The sequence below is a fragment of the Terrapene carolina genome, unplaced genomic scaffold (assembly GCF_002925995.2).
Source record: "Terrapene carolina triunguis isolate 2854851 unplaced genomic scaffold, T_m_triunguis-2.0 Scaffold511, whole genome shotgun sequence".
NCBI classification, from domain to species: Eukaryota; Metazoa; Chordata; order Testudines; family Emydidae; genus Terrapene; species Terrapene triunguis.
Genome location: NW_020664862.1, coordinates 878,167 through 897,823, shown reverse-complemented (window position 1 = coordinate 897,823; position 19,657 = coordinate 878,167). Strand labels below are relative to the sequence as shown.

At 45.4% G+C, this 19,657-nt stretch overlaps 1 protein-coding gene and 1 pseudogene across 1 annotated transcript; both read left to right on the top strand.

Moving 5' to 3' along the window:
* The first annotated feature begins 254 nt into the window (after window positions 1-254).
* LOC112120976 (olfactory receptor 51G2-like) lies at window positions 255-1,190 on the top strand. Its single transcript, XM_029913183.1, has one exon. The coding sequence runs from the start codon at window positions 255-257 to the stop codon at window positions 1,188-1,190; it is 936 nt and encodes a 311-aa protein (XP_029769043.1).
* Window positions 1,191-16,409: 15,219 nt separating this feature from the next.
* On the top strand, window positions 16,410-18,238 carry LOC112119503 (annotated as a pseudogene).
* The last annotated feature ends 1,419 nt before the right edge of the window (window positions 18,239-19,657 follow it).

Here is a 19,657-nt window from a genome sequence, read left to right as displayed (position 1 = left end):
CTCTGACGCATCTGGAACTGGCCACTGGATACTGAGCTAGATGAACTGCAGGTCTGATCCAGTCTGGAAGTGCTTGTCTTCCTATCAGTGGTGTATATCCAATATTATGATTTTGCTAATCTTCCTTGAGCTCCTGGGAACCTCTAGACTTGCACTCAGAGCAGAAAGATGACTTGTTAAATATCATGTAGTCTCCTGTTCTTTTTCCTTTCAGGAAGGAAAGTTCAAAACACCTTGGAGCTGCCCAGTACATTATGTCAGGTGTCAATGACACCAAATTCAGCTCTGCCGTGTTCCTTCTCACCGGGATACCTGGGCAGGAAGACGTCCATCTTTGGATCTCTGTCCCCTTCTGCCTAATGTATGTCATTTCCATAGTAGGAAATTCAGTCATTCTGTTCATTATAAAAACAGATCAAACCCTCCATGAGCCCATGTACATTTTCCTTTCCATGTTGGTCATCACAGACCTTGGCATATCGATATCCACCATGCCGACGATACTGGGGATATTATTATTTAACTCTAGGGAGATCAGCCTTGATGCCTGTTTCGCCCAGCTCTTTTTCATCGACTCTCTTTCATATATTGAATCCTCCGTTCTCTTCTTGATGGCCTTTGACCGCTTCATTGCGCTCTCTAACCCACTGAGATATGCTTCCATCTTAACCCCACCGAGAATAGCTAAGATGGGACTGGTGGTTGTTCTAAGATCAGTGGTCCTAATATTCCCACTCCCCTTTCTCCTGAAACGGTTCCGATACTGTCGAGCCAATGTCCTCTCCCATTCCTACTGCCTGCACCGGGACGTCATGAAAATGGCTTGTTCCGATATCTCAATCAACAGCATCTATGGCTTGTCTATTAAACTTTTAACGGTGGGGTTGGACTCATTGCTCATCTTTCTCTCCTATGTGATGATCCTCAAAACTGTGCTGAGTGTCGCATCCCACGTAGAGAGACTCAGGGCCCTGAACACCTGTGTATCCCACCTGTGCGCCATCATGCTCTTCTACTTACCACATATCGGCTTGTCTGTGATACACAGATTCGGGAACGGCTCTTCTCACTTGCTTCAGATTTTCCTGGGCTACGTCTACGTGCTGGTTCCGCCGCTGCTGAACCCAATCGTGTACAGCCTGAAAAGCAAACACCTTCGTGCAAGGATAATCAGGGTGTTCTTTAAGTGAACAGTGAGTTCATCACCCAACTCCAGCACTGTTGACACTGGCCGTGAAAAACACACGCCCCATATTCCATCCCAGACCCTGACATGTGGACACGAGAACGAATGGATATAAACTGGCCGTGGGGAAATTTAGGCTTGAAATTAGACGAAGGTTTCTAACCGTCAGAGGGGTGAAATTTTGGAACAGCCTTCCGAGGGAAACGGTGGGGGCGAAAGACCTCTCTGGCTTCAAGATTAGGCTAGATAAGTTTATGGAGGGAATGGTTTGACGGGATAACGTGATTTTAGTCAATTAGGCAATAACGGCCATTGCTGGTAAAATGAGGGTCTGGCTAGAGAATCTTGCCTGTATGCTCGGGGTTCTGCTGATCGCCATATTTGGGGTCGGGAAGGAATTTTCCTCCAGGGTAGATTGGCAGTGGCCCTGGAGGTTTTTCGCCTTCCTCCGCAGCATAGGGCAGGGGTCGCAAGCTGGAAGATTCTCTGCAACTTGAAGTCTTTAGATCACGATCTGGAGACTTCAACAGCAGAGTTAAGGGAAAGTGGGGGGGTCAGCTTTTGTGGCCTGCATCATGCGGGAGGTCAGACTAGATGACCATATTGGTCCCTTCTGACCTTAAAGTCTATGAGTCTATGAGTCTAATCCAAGATGGAATGAGCTAATGATCTCCACTTTGGAAAGAGAAGTCCTGATGGGATCTAAAGCCTGGAGCAATGGGGGAGGGGTTGGTGAGGGAGGCTAGAGCACTGGTGGAAGGAAGGCAGCAGCATTTGCAAAGTGACTGTGTTTGTGGAGAGCTGGGGGACCGGTGGGATTTTGGCCCATAAAGAGTTGTGTCAGTGGCTTCTCTAACCTCAGAATTCCTGCCTGTAGAGTCCATAAAGAGAAGGGATGCGGATGCTGTTTCCCATTACACCTGGCCTGTCACTGTTCCGTTTCTGGTTAAACATCCCTTCCTGAGCGCTCTGGGTGCTGCGTGATCCATTGGCGCTGCAGCAGCTGTGGACAGGGGCTATTCATGGGGCCCAGACACCCATCCTGCACACAACACTCCCACTGAGCTCACTCCCCTCTGGGGCAGAGCTGTGTGTGTGTGAGGGTCTGACACACAGGATTCCTGGCAAGAGACGCAAGCCTAGATTCCCTCTTCCTCCCCTCCATTTGCCCTGCTCCAGGGGTGGAAACAGTGCTCTGCTCCCCCACACAGTCTCAGCTATCTCCTATCCCAGCCAGTCCATTCACTGTAGGGTGACCACCTATCCAAAAGGCAAAAGCAGGACACATGCAGGAGCCACGTCTCCTTTATGACCCCACTCCAGCCGCTCTTCTTCCACCTTGAGGTCCCACCCTGTTCTCCTCCTCTTCCCCCAAGGCCCAACCCTCTGCCCCATCTCTTCCCCCCAAACCCACACCCTGCTCCTCCTGATTAGACGAGGCTCCACCTCCTCTCCAGGCCAGAAGCCAGTGTCGGGCCATGGAAGAGCTGCCCAGTGAACTAGGGCAGCTGTGAGGAGCTCTAGACCCTTCACCTACCCTGGGCAGGGAGCTGGGGGTCCTGAGAGAAGCCCCCAGCCTGTGTTCCCACCTCCCTGGAGGTTCAACCCGGGGATGGTGCAGAGTCCGGGGCTCCCCACAGCATCTTGGGCTTCTGGGGCAGCTCTTACCATGGCCCGTCTCCAGCCTGGCCGGGGTGCAAAGGCTCAGGGGAAGTGGAGGAGCAGGGGGCAGGGACTAGTGGGAAGAGATGGGGCAGGAGGTGGGGGCTCAGGAGAAAAGGAGAAGCAGGGGGTGTGGAAAGCCTGCATCAACACTGACCCCTGCAATCAGGGTGGTGGGGGGCTCCTGAGTAAAGGAGGAGGATGGGACTGGAGGGTAGCAGAGCCTGTGTTTTGGAGAAGACGGAATTAATGTGACCCCACACAGGGGGATCTTGTTTTAAGTATCTCAGGCTGTCACGGTTCCCTCCCCACTCTGAACTCTGGGGTACAGATGTGGGGACCCGCATGAAAGACCCCCTACGTTTATATTCCACCAGCTTAGGTTAAAAACTTCCCCGAGGCACAAATCCTTTCCTTGTCCTTAGATGGTATTGCTGCCACCCCTAAGTGATTTAAACAAACACTCAGGGAGAGGCCACTTGGAGCCCTATCCCCCCAAAAATATCTCCCCAAGCCCCTTCACCCCCTTTCTTGAGGGGGGGGGGTGAGAATAATATACCAACCGATAGGTTAACAAAGTGAGCATAGACCAAATCCCTGGTTTTTAGGACAACTGAAAATAAAATAAAACACGCAAATCTAAGCCTAATACAGTAATACAACTGAATACAGATAAAATTTCACCCTGAGAGATGTTTCAATAAGTTTCTTTCACAGACTGGATGCCTTCCTAGTCTGGGCACAGTCCTTTCCCCTGGCACAGCCCTTGTTCCAGCTCAGGTGGTAGCTAGGGGATTTCTCATGATTGCAGCCCCCTTTGTTCTGTTCCACCCATTTATATATCTTTTGCATAAGGTGGGAATCCTTTGTCCCTCTCTGGGTTCCCACCCCCCCTTCTCAGTGGAAAAGCACCAGGTTAAAGATGGATTCCAGTTCAGGTGACATGATCACATGTCACTGCAAGACTTCATTACCCACTTGCCAGCACACACATATACAGGGAGACTTACAAGTAAAACACAGCCATCTGCAGTCAATTGTCCTGGTTAATGGGAGTCATCAAGATTCCAAACCACCATTAATGGCCCACACTTTGCATAATTACAATAGGCCCTCAGAGTTATATTTCATATTTCTAGTTTCAGATACAAGAGTGGTACATTTATACAAATAGGATGAACACACTCAGTAGATTATAAGCTTTGTAATGATAACTTACAAGAGACCTTTTTGCATGAAGCATATTCCAGTTACATTATATTTAACCTCATTAGCATATTTTCATAAAATCGTATAGAGTGCAACGTCACAGCTTTGGCTCTTATTCCAATGGATCCTTGGGTCATTCACGCACCAAAGAAAAACTCAAGTGAAAAACAAAGAAACATAAATTGATTCAGTTGAAGCCCCGCCCCTGCATACATCAGTATATGTATTAGTGTGGTGGGAGGAGGAGGGCATAAACTCTTACAGACACAAAGAAGGGGGGCGTGATCAAAAAAGAATGAGAACCACTGAACTAGTCTGACCTTCTGTATAGCACAGGCTGCAGAATTTGACCCAGTTATCCCTGTATTGAGCCTAATGACTTGTATTTGACTAACACATAACTTGTGTTCCTCTAAAGTGTCTTTTACAGGAATGCATGCAGTCTTCGTTTGGAGGGATAAGGAGAATCCACCACCTCCCTTGGGAGTTTGTTCCACTGGGTAAAGCACAGTCGTGTTTAAAAATGTGTGCCACATTTCCAAATTTAATTTATCTGGCCTCAGTTTCCAGCCACTGGTTCTTGTTATACCTTTACCTACTACATTAAAGAGCCCGTTAGTAGCTGGTATTTCATCCCTGTGAATGTGCTTGTACATTGTTATCAAAAACCATGAGGAGTCCTGTTGTACCTTTAAGACTAACAGATTTATTTGGGCATAAGCTTTCGTGGGTAAAAGACCACTTCTTCAGATGCATGGAGTGAAAATTACAGATACAAGCATAAATATACTGGCACATGAAGAGAAGGGAGTTACCTTACAAGTGGAGAACTAGTGATGACAGGGCCAATTCAATCAGGGTGGATGTTGCCCACTCCCAATAATTGATGAGGAGGTGTCAATACCAAGAGAGGGAAAAATGCTTTTGTAGTGAGCCAGCCACTCCCATTCCCTGTTCAAGCCCAAATTAAATAGCCAAGGGCCATAGGAATGGGTCTCAATCACACGCACCCCAGACTGTCTCCCACTGCTATAGAGGAATTAAAGAGACACGATCCCATTTCCCCAGCAGTTTCTGTGACTTTACTCTTTTCCTCTGGGGCTTCAGGAAAAGATTCCTCCTTGCTGCTGACAGACCCCTGGACAGCCCAAGCCACATTGAAAAAGTCATTCCCCAATAATATTTGGGTTGGGTTATGGAGAACAGCAGAAACTGTAAATTCAGCTTCCAAATCCTCAGTTTTCATGTGCACTTTAGCCAGAGGCAGAAGGATTTTGTGACCCCTACTAACAAAAGCTTTGCCATCTGTCCTGGCAGTATGTCCTTCTCCTGAACAAGGCCTCCCCTGACCACAGAGATTTCTGCACCTGTATCCCTCCACCCAGCAAGCTCTTTGCCTTCCACTTTGACAGCCTTTATGTGCTTCTTGCCAGGCTGTGCAGTGGCTACTTTTACAAACCCTGTATGATAAGTGGCAAGTGCCTGAGGTGCCTCTGTGCACTCCGTAGCAGTATTTCCCTGAGTTACTTGATGCCTGTTCTCACTTAGCACAGGGCATTTATTCCTCAGGTGCTCAATGGAGTTACAACGAGAGCACCTCCTGGGCTCTTTTGCTCTTGGAGGAGTGAAACTGGGGAAGTGAGCGTCCAGCCTCCCATCCACCCTCCTTCTTACAAGGGGTAAAATGGGAATCGTGGTTCCCACCAAACTTAAACCCCTCTGCCTGTGATTTGTTTCAAATAGATGCTTGGGACTGTTCAAATTGATCAGCAAAAGTTGCAAGTTCGTCAACAATTTTTACCCTCTTATACCATAAACACCGTTTCATATCATCATTACATATATTCAGGAAATGCTTCTGAGCAACCAGATCACACATTTCTTCAAAGCTTGAAATACCTTTCCCCCTTACCTACTTATCCATCAAATCTCTCCTTTGGTTTACAAATGCCACATTACTCATCCCAGCCCCTCTCTTAAGGGTTCTAAATTTTACTCTATACGTTTCAGGTGTAATCTGAAACTGCTTTAAAACCATTTCCTTGAATTAACCATAATTTGAAGCATCACCCATTGGCATCTTATTAAATATATCCAGAGCTCTCCCAGACAACTTTGCAAGCAAAATGATCATCTTCTGATCCTCTCGAATCTCATGGAGCACACACAGCCTCTCAAAGGTGATGAAGTATTCAGCAATGTCCCATATCTCGCTGTATCCAGGACACAACCCCTCCCATTTGTGGATTTTTGGAGAAGTGGGGCCCCCTGGTGGGTGGTTATGGTTCTGCCTGTTAGGATATAGATATTCAGGCCTGTCTGTAAAGGCCTATACTTTAAGAATTTAGGCATATGTTTATCATTTAGCTAATTATAAAGGTATAAAAGAAAGAATCTGTGTAAGGGCCTTCTCTCCCTGTGACAGTCTGAGGCTCTGTTTTTAAGCTAAGGCCTTTGGCTAAGCAGTGGGAGCAGCCATAAACTGGAAAGTGTATGGTCACGCTCTTACACATTTTAAACCAGTTATATTGAAATAAGACAATCTGGGACTGTTAGAAAGGTAATCCGATTTCTAACTTTAGAGAAAGGGAAGAGTCTAGATGGTGTAAAAGGAAATTTAGTTTAATAGTTTTTTGTTTGATAAGAACTCACTTATCAATAGACACAGCTGGGAACCCTTGTGTCTTTATAGATGTAGTTGTGAAATCCTCACTTCTGTATTGTTTTCTCATTAGAGTTTCCACTTTGCTATGTTTATTTGCATGGTCTCTGGTTCTGTGATTGTTTTTGTCTCCTGTATAATTAATTTTGCTGGGTGTAAACTAATTAAGGTGGTAAGATATAATTGGTTAGCTAATTATCTTACAATATGTTAGGATTGGTTAGGTAAATTTTAGTAGAATGATTGGTTAAGGTATAGCTGAGAATATTACTATATACTTGGATTTAAGCTTGCTGAAAGTTCACCCCAATAAACATCAGATTGTTTGCACCTTCGGACTTCGGGTCTTGTTGCTCTTTGTTCATGTGAAAAGGACCAGGGAAGTGGGAAAGTAAAGAAATAAGTTCGCTAACACTGCCTCTCTATCAAATCCAGTTCATGCTTCCTCTCTTTTCCCCTCTCCTACATCTCCTTGGTTCGCAGTTCCATGACTTGCTTCTGGGCTTCGATTTCTTTATCTTTCAATTACAGGGCAGCTTTTTGCCTGGCTGCTACTTCCTCCATGGCCCTCTGGTGGGCTGCTTTCTGTCTGGCTTCTTCTGCTTCCTGTTATTTATCTGTAATTAATTCCATCTGTCTCTGGTGCTCTTTCTCCATCTCTTCTGCCTGTAACCTGCAGAGCTTTAGCTTCTTGGTAACTTCACTTTCACTCATTTTCCTACTTTTCTGTCCCTACTTCCCTTGCCTGAAATAAGCTCACAGAAAATAACAAACTGGTAAGCACTTTGACTGTTCTCCAGCCAACACACTTAAAACTCACTTAAAATCACCACCAGTGTCTCAAAGCAATAAGCTGTGCACATGACTCTGCTTGCTGTACCACAGTGATGGGTTGTCCCCCCTTGCGGGGTGCCACCTGATGTACTAGGGTACCACTAAGCCCGTCTGTTCCACCAGCATTGGCTCCCTCACCCTGTCCTGCTGAGCCAGGCCCTCAAGCCTCCTACAGCACACACACACGGGTAGGGACACAACCAGCTGCAGAAAGACACAGACACTGAAATCAGTACTGCATGGGAAGGCTTTCAGCTAAGGAATTGCCAGGCACTCAAGTGCATGCCCCCGCTGGAGTGTAAACCCAAAATTGTATTGTCTTGTGTTGCACAGAGAACCATACAGCATAAGCTAATTGAAATTCGCCTCCTCCTTCAATGTGGAGGAAGATAGGCACAGCTCTTTGACCACTCCCACCAGTTATGAATTCCACAAACTGGGTTTAGAGAAAATAAAACAAATTTATTCACTTAAAGTTTTTAAGTGATTATAAGGGATATCAAACAGAGCAAAGCAGATTACTGAGCAGATAAAACAAACACACAAAGTAAGCTTAATACATTAAAGAAACTGGCTAGAAGTAGTAATTTCTCACCCTAAGTATTGTTTTAAGTAGGTTTCAAAGTTTCTTGAAGACAAATTGCACCTGATTGCAGCTTAAAACTCCAGGCATTCCTTTCACAGGCCAGACACATTTTTCAGCCTGGGTTCAGACTTGCATAAACCACATCTTAGTTATGCCAAAATTATATTATAACAATATTTCTATGAAAAATGTGGGGCATAGTGCCACATATATCATCTTTCACTGCACAGATGCCTGTACAGTGTCAGCTCAATAATATAGGTCACTTTCCCCTTGATGTGGGAAAGATATGCAACAGCCTTTGTACAAAGAGTTGAGATTTTCCCCAGACACGATACTCAAAACATGCTGGTGAAGATAAAGCATAAAACAAGTTTACTAACAACTAAAAGATGGATTTTATGTGATTATAAGTGACAGCAAAGAGATCAAAGTAGATTACCTAACAAATAAACAAAAATGCAAACTAAGCCTAACATACTAGATAGATTGGCTATGAATTACCAATTTCTCACCCTGACTGATGATACAACCAGTCCATCAAGTTTTCATACGAAGGCTAGAAATCCCTTTAGCCTGGGACTAGCACTTCCCCCAGGTCAGTCTTTGTTCCTCAGATGTTTCCAGGAGTTTTCTTTTGTGGGGAGTGAGGCCAAGAGATGATGTCACACCCCACCTTATATAGTAGGAAAATACAGGTACCAAAATGGAGTTTACTGTCATGTAGTCTGGTCACATGCCCTTATCTGCTCTGCTGAGTCATAGCAGCCATTATGCATATGCTGTACGGAAGTGTCAGGGTTCCCTCCCCACTATAAACTCGAGGGTACAGATGTGGGGACCCACATGAAAGACCCCCTAAGCTTATTTCTACCAGCTTAGGTTAAAAACTCCCCAAGGCACAAATTCTCCCTTGTACCTTGGATTAGGTAACGCTGCCACCACCAAGTGATTAGACAAAACTCAGGGAAAGGACCACTTGGAGTTCCTACTCCTCCCTAATATCCCCCCAAGCCCTACACCCCCTTTCCTGGGGAGGCTTGAGAATAAAAAAGATGAGCACAGACCAACCTGGGTTTTTTTTAGGACACTGAATAAACCAACCAGATTCTAAAAAAAACCCCAGAAATTTATTAGAAAGAAAAAAGGTAAAAGAAGCCCCTCTGTAAAATTAGAATGGAAGCTAATCTCACGGGGCAATCAGATTCAAAACACAGAGGATTTCCCTCTGGGCAAAACTTTAAAGTTACAGAAAGAAAACCAGGAATACACCTTCCTCTCAGCACAGAGAAAATCACAACCCAAAATAAAAGTTAACACATTCCTTTGCTAGCATTTACTAATTCTAATGGAGTTGGATTGCTTGCTTTCTTGATATGTCTCTTGCAAGCCACAGAACAGACAGACAAAGGACAGACAAAAACAACCCCCCCCCTCGATTTGAAGTATCTTGTCCCCTTATTGGTCCTTTTGGTCAAGTGCCAGCTAGGTTACCTGAGCTTTTTAACCCTTTACAGGTAAAAGGATTTTGTGCCCCTGGCCAGGAGGGATTTTATAGTACTGTATACAGGAAGGTTGTTACCCTTCCCTTTATATTTATGACAGGACGGTTCTCAGGAAGGCTCACCAGGTGGGGGATAAGTTTATTCAAGGCCCTATTGTTTTCCATAATGGCCCATTGCCCTGAATAGGCCCTTCACAATCACCTGTCCAGACTGGAAGCATTTTGCCTAGTGGGTGTCACCCAGTGTAACTACATTTGAAATACAGATACATAGTCAATATTCATAACTTCACATACAAAAAGGACACATGCACACAAATAGGATCATCATATTCTGCAAACCATAATTTTTCCACAGACACCTCACAAGACATGTTTTGTACAAGATGCATCATAACTATGTCATAATCAGATGGGGGTAGCATCACAACCACCTCTTCAGCTGCCCTGGAATCTGCATGGCACATATAAACAACTGAGGTTCTTTGGGAAGAGACAAGATTTTCCCATGGGGTGGTTGAGGTCTCAGGAGAGGAGGCGTGGAGCGGCTGGGTGGAAGGGAGGGGGTTCCAGCCGGCCCGCCCGGGGCTCTTCTCACCATGGGGAGGATATGATAGAGGTCTATAAGATCATGAGTGCTGTGGAGAAAGTGAATAATGAAGTGTTATTTACTCCTTCACAAGAACCAGGGGTCACCCAGTGAAGTTAGTAGGCAGCATGTTTAAAAAACAAAAGAAAGTACTTTTTCACACAATGCACAGTCATCCTGAGGAATTAACAAGGAATGTTGGGAAATCCAAAAGTATAACAGGTCCAAAAAAGAACTAGATAACTTCATGGAGGATAGGTCCATCAATAGTTATTAGCCAAGATGGTCAGGGTGTCCCTAAACCTCTGACTGCCAGAATCTGGGAGGAGACGCAGGGGATGGATCACTCCATAATTTCCCTGTTCTGTTAATTCCTTCTGAAGTACCTGCACTGGCCACTGTCACAAGACAGGACACTGGGCTGGATGGAAAATTGGTCTGACCCAATATGGCCATTCTTAGGTTTTTAAATTATTCCACTGATGTATGGTCTGCTAAAGACAACCCTTTTCCAGGGGCTTCCTGTGTTATAGAGATGGCATAGCCACCCTAACAGAGGTCCAGGGGTTGCTCTCGGTGGGAGGCCGATGGGGGGCTAGTGCTGCCACCTAGGGTTGTGGTCCTGCATTAGAAGAGATAGAGGCTCATTGTTTGAGCTATGTCTGGGCTGGAAAACAGAGAGTCCGTCTCCCCCCCTCCCATGAAAAATGTTGACCCAAACTAAAATGTTTCATTTTTCATTCATTGTTTTGGGTGACTTTTCATAGAAAATTGATCATTTTTCTCTGAAAGCTCAGCTGCGTGATGCTACCCAGCTGCAGCTGCTTGGATCCCCAAGAGAAACTGGAGGCTTTTCATCTGCCTCTTTCTTGTAACATAAATTGTGTTTGCACTTACGGAGTCTATGGCTGCACTCTGGGTATGGAAAGGTCGAAACCTCCCTGCCAGGCTACGGCTGAGGAATTGTGCCCATCAGCTACTCTAACCAGCCCTCCTATCTCTGTGCAGCCCCCTCCACCCTGTACAATGCCCCCTTCAGCAGATACTGCAGGCAATGGTGTGACGTTATTGACAGAAAGTGTGACCGTACAGATCATTGTTGCAACCACTGTTATACATTTGCAGCAAATATTGTACAAAGGTTGCCATGTGAGGTGTCTATGAAAAGGTCGTGATTTGCTGGTTATGATTATGCTATCTGTATGTGTGTATCATTTTGTATTTAAAGTTATAAGTATTGGCTCTATACTGTCTGTAGTTCAAACTTGTGCTATGCTTCTGGGTGACACCCCAGGCAATTTGGTGTCAGCACTGCCTAGCCTGCTGGATGGCCCATTAAGGACCATCAGCTATACAACTGACCCATTGAGAGAAGGCAGATACGCCTTGTGACTCAGCAAGGCATGCAGGGACAAGCCTATGGACAGAACTCTAAGGTTTTTCCATGCCATGTGCTTGATTGCTTGTCTTCAGAACAAAGAAAGCAGAGGCCACATGGCAAGAGACTATAAAAGGCAGCTGCGCCTCCTCCATCTTGTTTTCAATCCTGCTTCTTACTTCTGCAGGAACCTTGTTGCAAACTGAAGCTCTGAACAAAGGACTGAATGACCCATTCCAGCTGTGGATGTACTCCAGGGACTTGATTTGAACCTGCAGTTTATCTGTCACTGTTACAAGCCTGAACCAAGAACTGTGCCATTACTGCATGTAATTGATTCCATGTAACCCATTTTAACTTTCATTTATATTTCTTTATTTCTATAAATAAACCTGTAGATTTTAGATTCTAAAGGATTGGCAACAGTGTGATTTGTGGGTAAGATCTGACTTGTATATTGGCTTGGTCTAGAAATATGACATTCGAAATGAGCTCAGAGTGTTTAAACCCTGATCCCCGAGTAAGGATTTCTCAGTGGGTCCCATTTCTAGAGGAGAACCTTTTTTTTTTTACTGGGGTATTGGTTTGCATAACCATTCATCCCCATAACAAGTGGCTGCTGGTGGTAATACTGGGAAACTGGATTGTCTGAAGCAATTGCCTTTATGACTTCTGGTTATCCACTGGGGTAAGACCGAAGTCCTCTCTGTTTGGCTGGTTTGGTGCCTTAGTAATAAAGGACACCCAGCCGTGGGCTGTGACTGCCCTGCTCCAAGCAATTTGTCCTGAACTGACACTCAGAAGTGTCCCAAAAAAGGCAGCATCATTACAAATGGCTATTGTACAGGGCCTGGTAGCACATCTCTGATGAACCTGTGATAGCAGGGAACTGGAGAGGTTCCTAGAGTAGTTGTGGAGGCACAGCGATTGTGGGTGGGTGGGTCTAGCTACCAGTGGATCACTGAGATCTGTGCCTAACCTTGGGGATCCCTGGATCCTCAGTCCCCCTTTTCATTGCTCAAAGAAAAGGGAAGGGACCTCCCCTCCTGGAACAATCAAAGGAATTTTCTATCTATGGAGTCTTGTGGAATCTCCCTTCTCTGGCCTGCACCCTGGGTTTGTAATGCAGGAAAGGGGGCTGCCAGGGAGAAATGTGGTTCTATATTCTTATTCTTAGAATCATAGAATCATAGAATCATAGAATATCAGGGTTGGAAGGGACCTTTATTTCAGCAAGATCTAAATTAGCTGTTACCACTCAGGAAAGAGATCTTGGAGTCATTGTGGATAGTTCTCTGAAAACATCCACTCAGTGTGCAGCAGCAGTCAAAAAAGTGAACAGAATGCTGGGAATCATTAAGAAAGGGATAGCTATTAGGACAGAAAATATCATGTTGCCTCTATATAAATCAATGGTACCCCAAAATCTTGAATACTGTGTGGAAATGTGGTCTCCCCATCTCAAAAGAGATATATTGGAATTGGAAAAGTTTCAGAAAAGGGCAACAAAAATGATTAGGGGTATGGAACTGCTTCCATATGAGGAGAGATTAATAAGACTGGGACTTTTCAGCTTGGAAAAGAGTTGGCTAAGTGGAGATATGATTGAGGTCTATAAAATCATGACTGGTGTAGAGAAAGTAGATAAGGAAGTGTTGTTTACTACTTCTTATAACACAAGAACTAGGGGTCACCAAATGAAATTAATAGGCAGCAGGTTTAAAAGAAACAAAAGGAAGTATTTCTTCACACAATGCACAGTCAACCTGTGGAACTCCGTGCGAGAGGATGTTGTGAAGTCCAAGACCATAACAGGGTTCAAAAAATAACTAGATAAATTCATGTAGGATAGGTACATCTATGGTTATGAGCCAAGATGGGCAGGGAGGGTGTCCCTAGCCTCTGTTTGCCAGAAGCTGGGAATGAGCAACAGGGGATGGATCACTTGATGTTTACCTGTTCTGTTCATTACATCTGGGGTACCTGGCACTGGCCACTGTCAGAAGACAAGATACTGGGCTAGATGGACCTTTGGTCTGACCCAGTAGGGCCATTCTCATTTTCTTATGTTCTCAGGATCACAGCTGTGACAGCAACATGATTAGCTGTCCTCGAGGTAGCCATGTGACTAATCAGAACCATATGAACAGTGATGACAAGTGTGGGTTCCAGGAGCAGAGCTTGCAGCCAGGCTGGCGCTGCAGTCCAGGTGGGTAGTATCACAACACATCCCCTGTGATTTGGCCTCCTGCAGTTTGCCATTGGCCATGACGCGATTAAAGCTGGTGCACACTAAGCCAAGCAACTGAGGTTCCCTGATGGCCAAGTGGCCCCAAGGGAATGTGCAGGCATGCTTCATAAAGACAGTTCCCTCCCTGTCTGAACAGATACTGCCTGCTGCCCATGCAGATGACTCCTTGTCCTTTATGGTGAAGACCTCTGGTGTCAGTGGCTCCCCTTCTAGCAGGAACTGGGTACGTTGGCAAGTTACAAGGCTGCAAGCTGTTTCCAGTTGCAGATGTTCTGTGTAGCGACAGAGGAGTCATCTGTCAGGGTGACTCAGTGACAGGGGCTGGAGGGCAGGCAGCACTAGGTAGCTTGGGAACCCCTCCCCTACATCTGCCCATGGTGGGTTGTGACAGCTCCACAGAAATATGACATTCAAAGTGAGCTCAGAGTGTTTAAACTCCTATCCCCGAGTAAGGATTTCTCCAGGGGTCTCATTTCTAGAAGTGTCATGTGCTCTGGGACCGATCCTGCCAGGTGTTGAGGGAGAGAAAACCCCATGAAATATCAGTGACTAGTTCCCAAATCCCCTCAGGTTTATTTGCTCCTGGAAACTAAATCAGCAAATGCGTTCTCAAAGCTTTTATTCTCTGGCTTGATTGTGAAGGCAGGAATTCAGAGCTGCATTGCTCTGTGGTAAAAGGTCTGATATGGCATATTTCTATATCCTGACTGTCTGAAGGTTCCAGCATTTCTGCCCCATAGATAATCCTCAAAATTACAGGGCTACCTGCATCTCTGGCCTCCAAGTGCCAGATGTCAGGACTCGTATCCTTTCATGTTATGGGGTGGAATCCCGTGATCCTCCCACCCTCAGACTGGGACCTGGGCTACAACACACTGTAGGTCGTTTGTGCTTCCCCAGCAGGTCTGATTGGGTTCAGCACCTGTGGTTCTTCCCTCTGGGAGTCTGACTAGTGGCGAGACGAGTGACCAGCCAGCCTTCCCAAACAAAATACTGTTTTATCTGAACAATAGAAATAAAGTGTAACATGGGAGAATAAGAGGGTTTTCAAACAAACAACAGTCTGTATACATACCTGACCCCAATCCTTCCCTCTCTGACGGGCACCCAGGCAGGCCAAGGGCCTTCAGACTTCCCCAGTGGTGACTGTGCCTGTCAGTTTGAATATTTTCTCAGCAACAGCTGCCCCACCTCTGCATAGACTCCCAGCGCTGGCAAAACAAGCTGTGTAACGTGGCTGGAGCCTGGACATAGGCTCTTCTCAGCTTGTAGCTCTGGTGTGGTCTCTCAACCGCCCTGAAGTCCTTACTGAGAGACGGCTTTTCTTCAGATGTTTCTTCCCTTCCTCTCGTTTTCCAGCAGCCTGCTGTTAAAATAAGAAGAGCCATAATACAGCCTAAACATAAACATCCCAATAGGTAACCCAGTATAGTTACACAGCAAACATCCCAAGAACTGGGTTTAACCTACATGTCTGTCCCAATGCCGTACCCAGGTGCTAAGGATTTTATAAATACAGGACAGAGACAGTCAGAGAGAGAGCGAGAGAGAGAGCAATAAACTACTTTCATGTGGGAAATGAAATTCCACATGCATTGGACCTTGAAATCCACTTCCTGCAAACCCTCATCATGCCTGAATCATAGGTGCTGGGGTCACTATGTACTGGACAGTGAGAGCTCACAGAAGGATTATTTTCTATACTGATCCCAAAGCTTCTTACCATTCCGGATACAGGCTGCAGACTGACAGAACAGAAACCTGAGGAGAACCAGTCAGCTATTAACCCAGGGACAGAGGAGCTACTAGACTTTTGTTTGCTGAGAAGTGACTGAATCAGGGGTGAGACACTGCGATCTTTTCAGGTTCTAAAGAAATCCAGATGACAGACGCTACATTTTAAGTCCCACTCTGACCTGAAAAATCATCCCTGAAAGCAGAACAGAGGGGAAAGACTGGGTTAACATGTATGTACTAAAGTACAGACATGTAAAAGTTATGCCAAAACTTTTCCTTGTAATACAAATATTACAAATCAAACTTTCATGATGTTCATGTATATAGAAAACCAGCAGCAGAGTTGTTGGAATCTCTACAGGGAGGAGTAGTGGTAATGTTACTACTTAATGGCTTTTGCTTTAGTAATTATTTCAGAAGTGCTCCACATACTCTTAGCAATGGGTTTGTGCTATTAACTCTTCATTCAGTGAACAGTTGTATGATACTGTTTCCTGGTAACTGACCAAAAGCTGTGTCTAAAACTGACATTCAGGGCCATGAACACAATTACTCTGAAATACCCCTGCAAGACCTTCCAAAAAGTCATGCGAGAACAAAACCACTGGTTTCTCTTGCAGCAGAGTAGAGTTGAGGAGCGGGGAAAGGGAGTGTAAAGTGGTTGTATGTAATTTACATCCATTTATGCCCATTCACCCATTTGTGATGCCAACCCCTCACTTGATCAGCTGAATTAACTGTCTGTGTTAGCTTGTAACTTGCCATGTATCTACAGACCCTTGCCTGGGGACAAGATGCAGGTCCTGTGAGGATGAAGAGAAGGCTGTAGGACGATCGGAATATCTGGATTCCATCAACATTGGCCAGGCAAAACATTTCATCTCCTCTTGGTGGGATTCTTGGGGATCAGAGTGTATCCGGGTGAGCATTTGGTAAGGGAAAGTTAATAGATCCTGGTTCTGATCGAATTTACCATGTACATCTGGAGTGATGCAGTTGAAGTCAATGTTATTGAATTAAGAACCTATCCGTAAGAATTTATTCCATGTGCTGGAAAGAGGCAGTGGCAGAACAGATAAGTACAATGACCATTTCCCCCATGCACTTTCCATGTGTTTATACACATGTCATGATACAGTGGGAAACACTCAGAAGAGGAGAGCCAGAAAGGGTGTCTTTGGTAAAGTCACAATTGTAAAATCACACAGTGTTCAAATGGGCTGTGGAACTCCCAACCAGAAGATATCAATGGGGCCAAGAGCTTAGGACTGGATATTAGTATGGGTAACCATAAAATTCAATTACAATTGTCAGGGTAGTTTTCAAAACTCTTGGAAGGGCTCTAAACCTTCCTGATTTCTATCACAAAATGTTTCTGATTAATGGGAGTAAGGGGGAAACTTTCCCTGGGAGCAGATATCTCATAGCCGCCTATTGCAGGGCTTCTTCCACCTTCCTCTGAAGCATCTGGAACTGGCCACTGCATACTGGGCTAGATGGACTACAGGTCCAATCCAGTCTGGCAGTGCCTATCATACTATTAGCAGTTTAAATCTAAGAGTATGTTTTTGCTGATATTCCTTGATATCCTGGGAGTCTCTAGACTTGCACTGAGAGCACAAACATGTCTCATTAAATATCATCGAGTCTCTTGTTCTTTTCCGTTTCAGGAAATAAAGTTCAAAATTCCTCAGACCTGCCCATTACATTATGTCAGCTGTCAATGATACCAAATTCAAAGTGTTCCTTCTCACCGGGATACCTGGGCAGGAAGACATCCGTCTCTGGATCTCTATCCCCTTCTGCTTAATGTATGTTATTTCGATAGCAGGAAATTCAGTCATTCTGTTCATTATAAAAACAGATCCAAGCCTCCATGAACCCATGTACATTTTCCTTTCCATGTTGGCCATCACAGACCTTGGCATATCGATAGTCACAATACCGACGACACTGGGCATATTCTGGTTTAATTCTAGGGAGATCAGCCTCGATGCCTGTTTTGCCCAGCTGTTCTTCATCCACTCACTTCAATGCATTGAATCCTCCATGCTCTTGTTGATGGCCTTTGACCGTTTTCTTGCAATCCATGACCCACTGAGATATGCCTCCATCTTAACCTTGCCGAGAATAGCCAAGATGGGACTGGTGTGTGTGCTAAGAGGGGTGGCCATAATACTCCCACTCCCCCTTCTCCTGAAACGGTTCAGATACTGTCGAGCCAATGTCCTGTCCCATTCCTACTGCGTGCACCAGGACGTCATGAAGCTGGCTTGTTCAGATATCTCAATCAACAGCATCTATGGCTTGTTTACTACACTCTTAACGGTGGGGTTGGACTCACTGGTCATATTCCTCTCTTATGTGATGATCCTCAAAACAGTGCTGAGCATCGCATCCACTGTGGAGTATGTCAGGGCCCTGAACACCTGCGTCTCCCACCTCTGTGCAGTCCTGCTCTTCTACACACCAATGATCGGCCTGTCTGTGATACACAGATTCGGGAAGGGCTCTCCTCCCTTGCTTCAGATTCTCCTGGGCTACATCTACCTGCTGGTTCCACCCCTGATGAACCCGATTGTGTACAGTGTGAAAAGCAAACACCTTCGTGCGAGGATAATCAGAGTGTTCATCAAGTGAAGGGTCAATTCATCACTGGCTGCAACACTGGTGATGTGGTAGCTGAAAAACACAGGCCATCTATTCCATCCTGGACCTTACATCTGAGATGACATGAGCTACTGATCTGCACTGTGTAGAGAGAGGTTCAGTTGGGGGTCTAAGGCCTGGAGCAATGGGAGAGGGGCTGGTGAGAGAGGACAGCGCACTGTGGGAAGAAGACCAAACCAGGCAGCAGCATTTACAAAGTGACTGTGTTCATGGAGAGCTGGGGGACCGGTGGAATGTTGGCCCATAAATTGCCACTTCAGTGGCTGCTCCAACCTCAGGATTCCTTTTGATACAGTTAATAAAGTAAACGGTTTTAGAGTGGTAGCCGTGTTATATCAGCAAAAAAACAACGAGGAGTCTTTGTGGCACCTTAGAGACTAACAAATTTATTTGGGCATAAGCTTTTGTGGGCTAAAACCCGCTTCATCAAATGCATAAATAAAATGAAGGGGGTTGGATGATGTTTCCCATTACACCTGGCCTGTCACTGTCCCGTCTCTGGCTAAACATCCACAGGCTGTGAAGAAAACTAAATAAAAATGAAAGGTATGGAGATATAAATATCTCATAGAACTGGAAGGGACCCTGAAAGGTCATTGAGTTATGCCCCCCACCTTCACTAGCAGGACCAAGTACTGATTTTGCCCTAGATCCCTAAGTGGCCCCCCTCAAGGATTGAATTCACAACCCTGGGTTTAGCAGGCCAATGCTCAAACCACTGAGCTATCCCTCCCCCTAGCTGTTCTGCAGTCACACCCCAGGCCCTTCCTGAGCACTCTGGGTGCTCTGTGATCTATGAGAACTGCACCAGCTGTGGACAGGGATATTCAATCATCATGGACACCCACCCTTCCCCTATGCCCTCAGCCACGTACTTGTGACAGAGTCGTGTCAGGGACATGATTAACATAGGATCCCTTGGAGAAGCCATTCAGGGAGCCCCGTTGATGGCTGTGCACACCACATACCTGCTGAGCCCACTCCCCACCTAAACATAGGAATGCTGCGTGTCTGAGTGAGGGTCCGTTACGGTTCCCTCCCCACTCTGAACTTTAGGGTACAGATGTGGGGACCCACATGAAGACCCCCTAAGCTTATTTTTACCAACTCAGCTTAAAAACTCCCCTATTCCTTAGATTAAGTAATGCTGCCACCACCAAGTAATTTAAACAAACATTTAAGGAGGGCCACTTGGAGCCCTACCTTCCCCAAATATCCCCCCAAGACCCTACACCTCTTTTTATGGGGAGGCTTGAGAATAATATCCTCACCAATTTGTACAGGTGAACACAGACCCAAACCCTTGGATCTTAAAACGATGGGAAAAAAAACAATTAGGTTGTTAAGAGAAGAATTTTAATTAAAGAAAAGGTAAAAGAATTATCTCTG

What these genes read in the sequence shown, in the direction of transcription:
- LOC112120976 (XM_029913183.1), top strand. Translation starts at nt 255, where the DNA reads ATGTCAGGTGTCAATGACACCAAATTCAGCTCTGCCGTGTTCCTTCTC.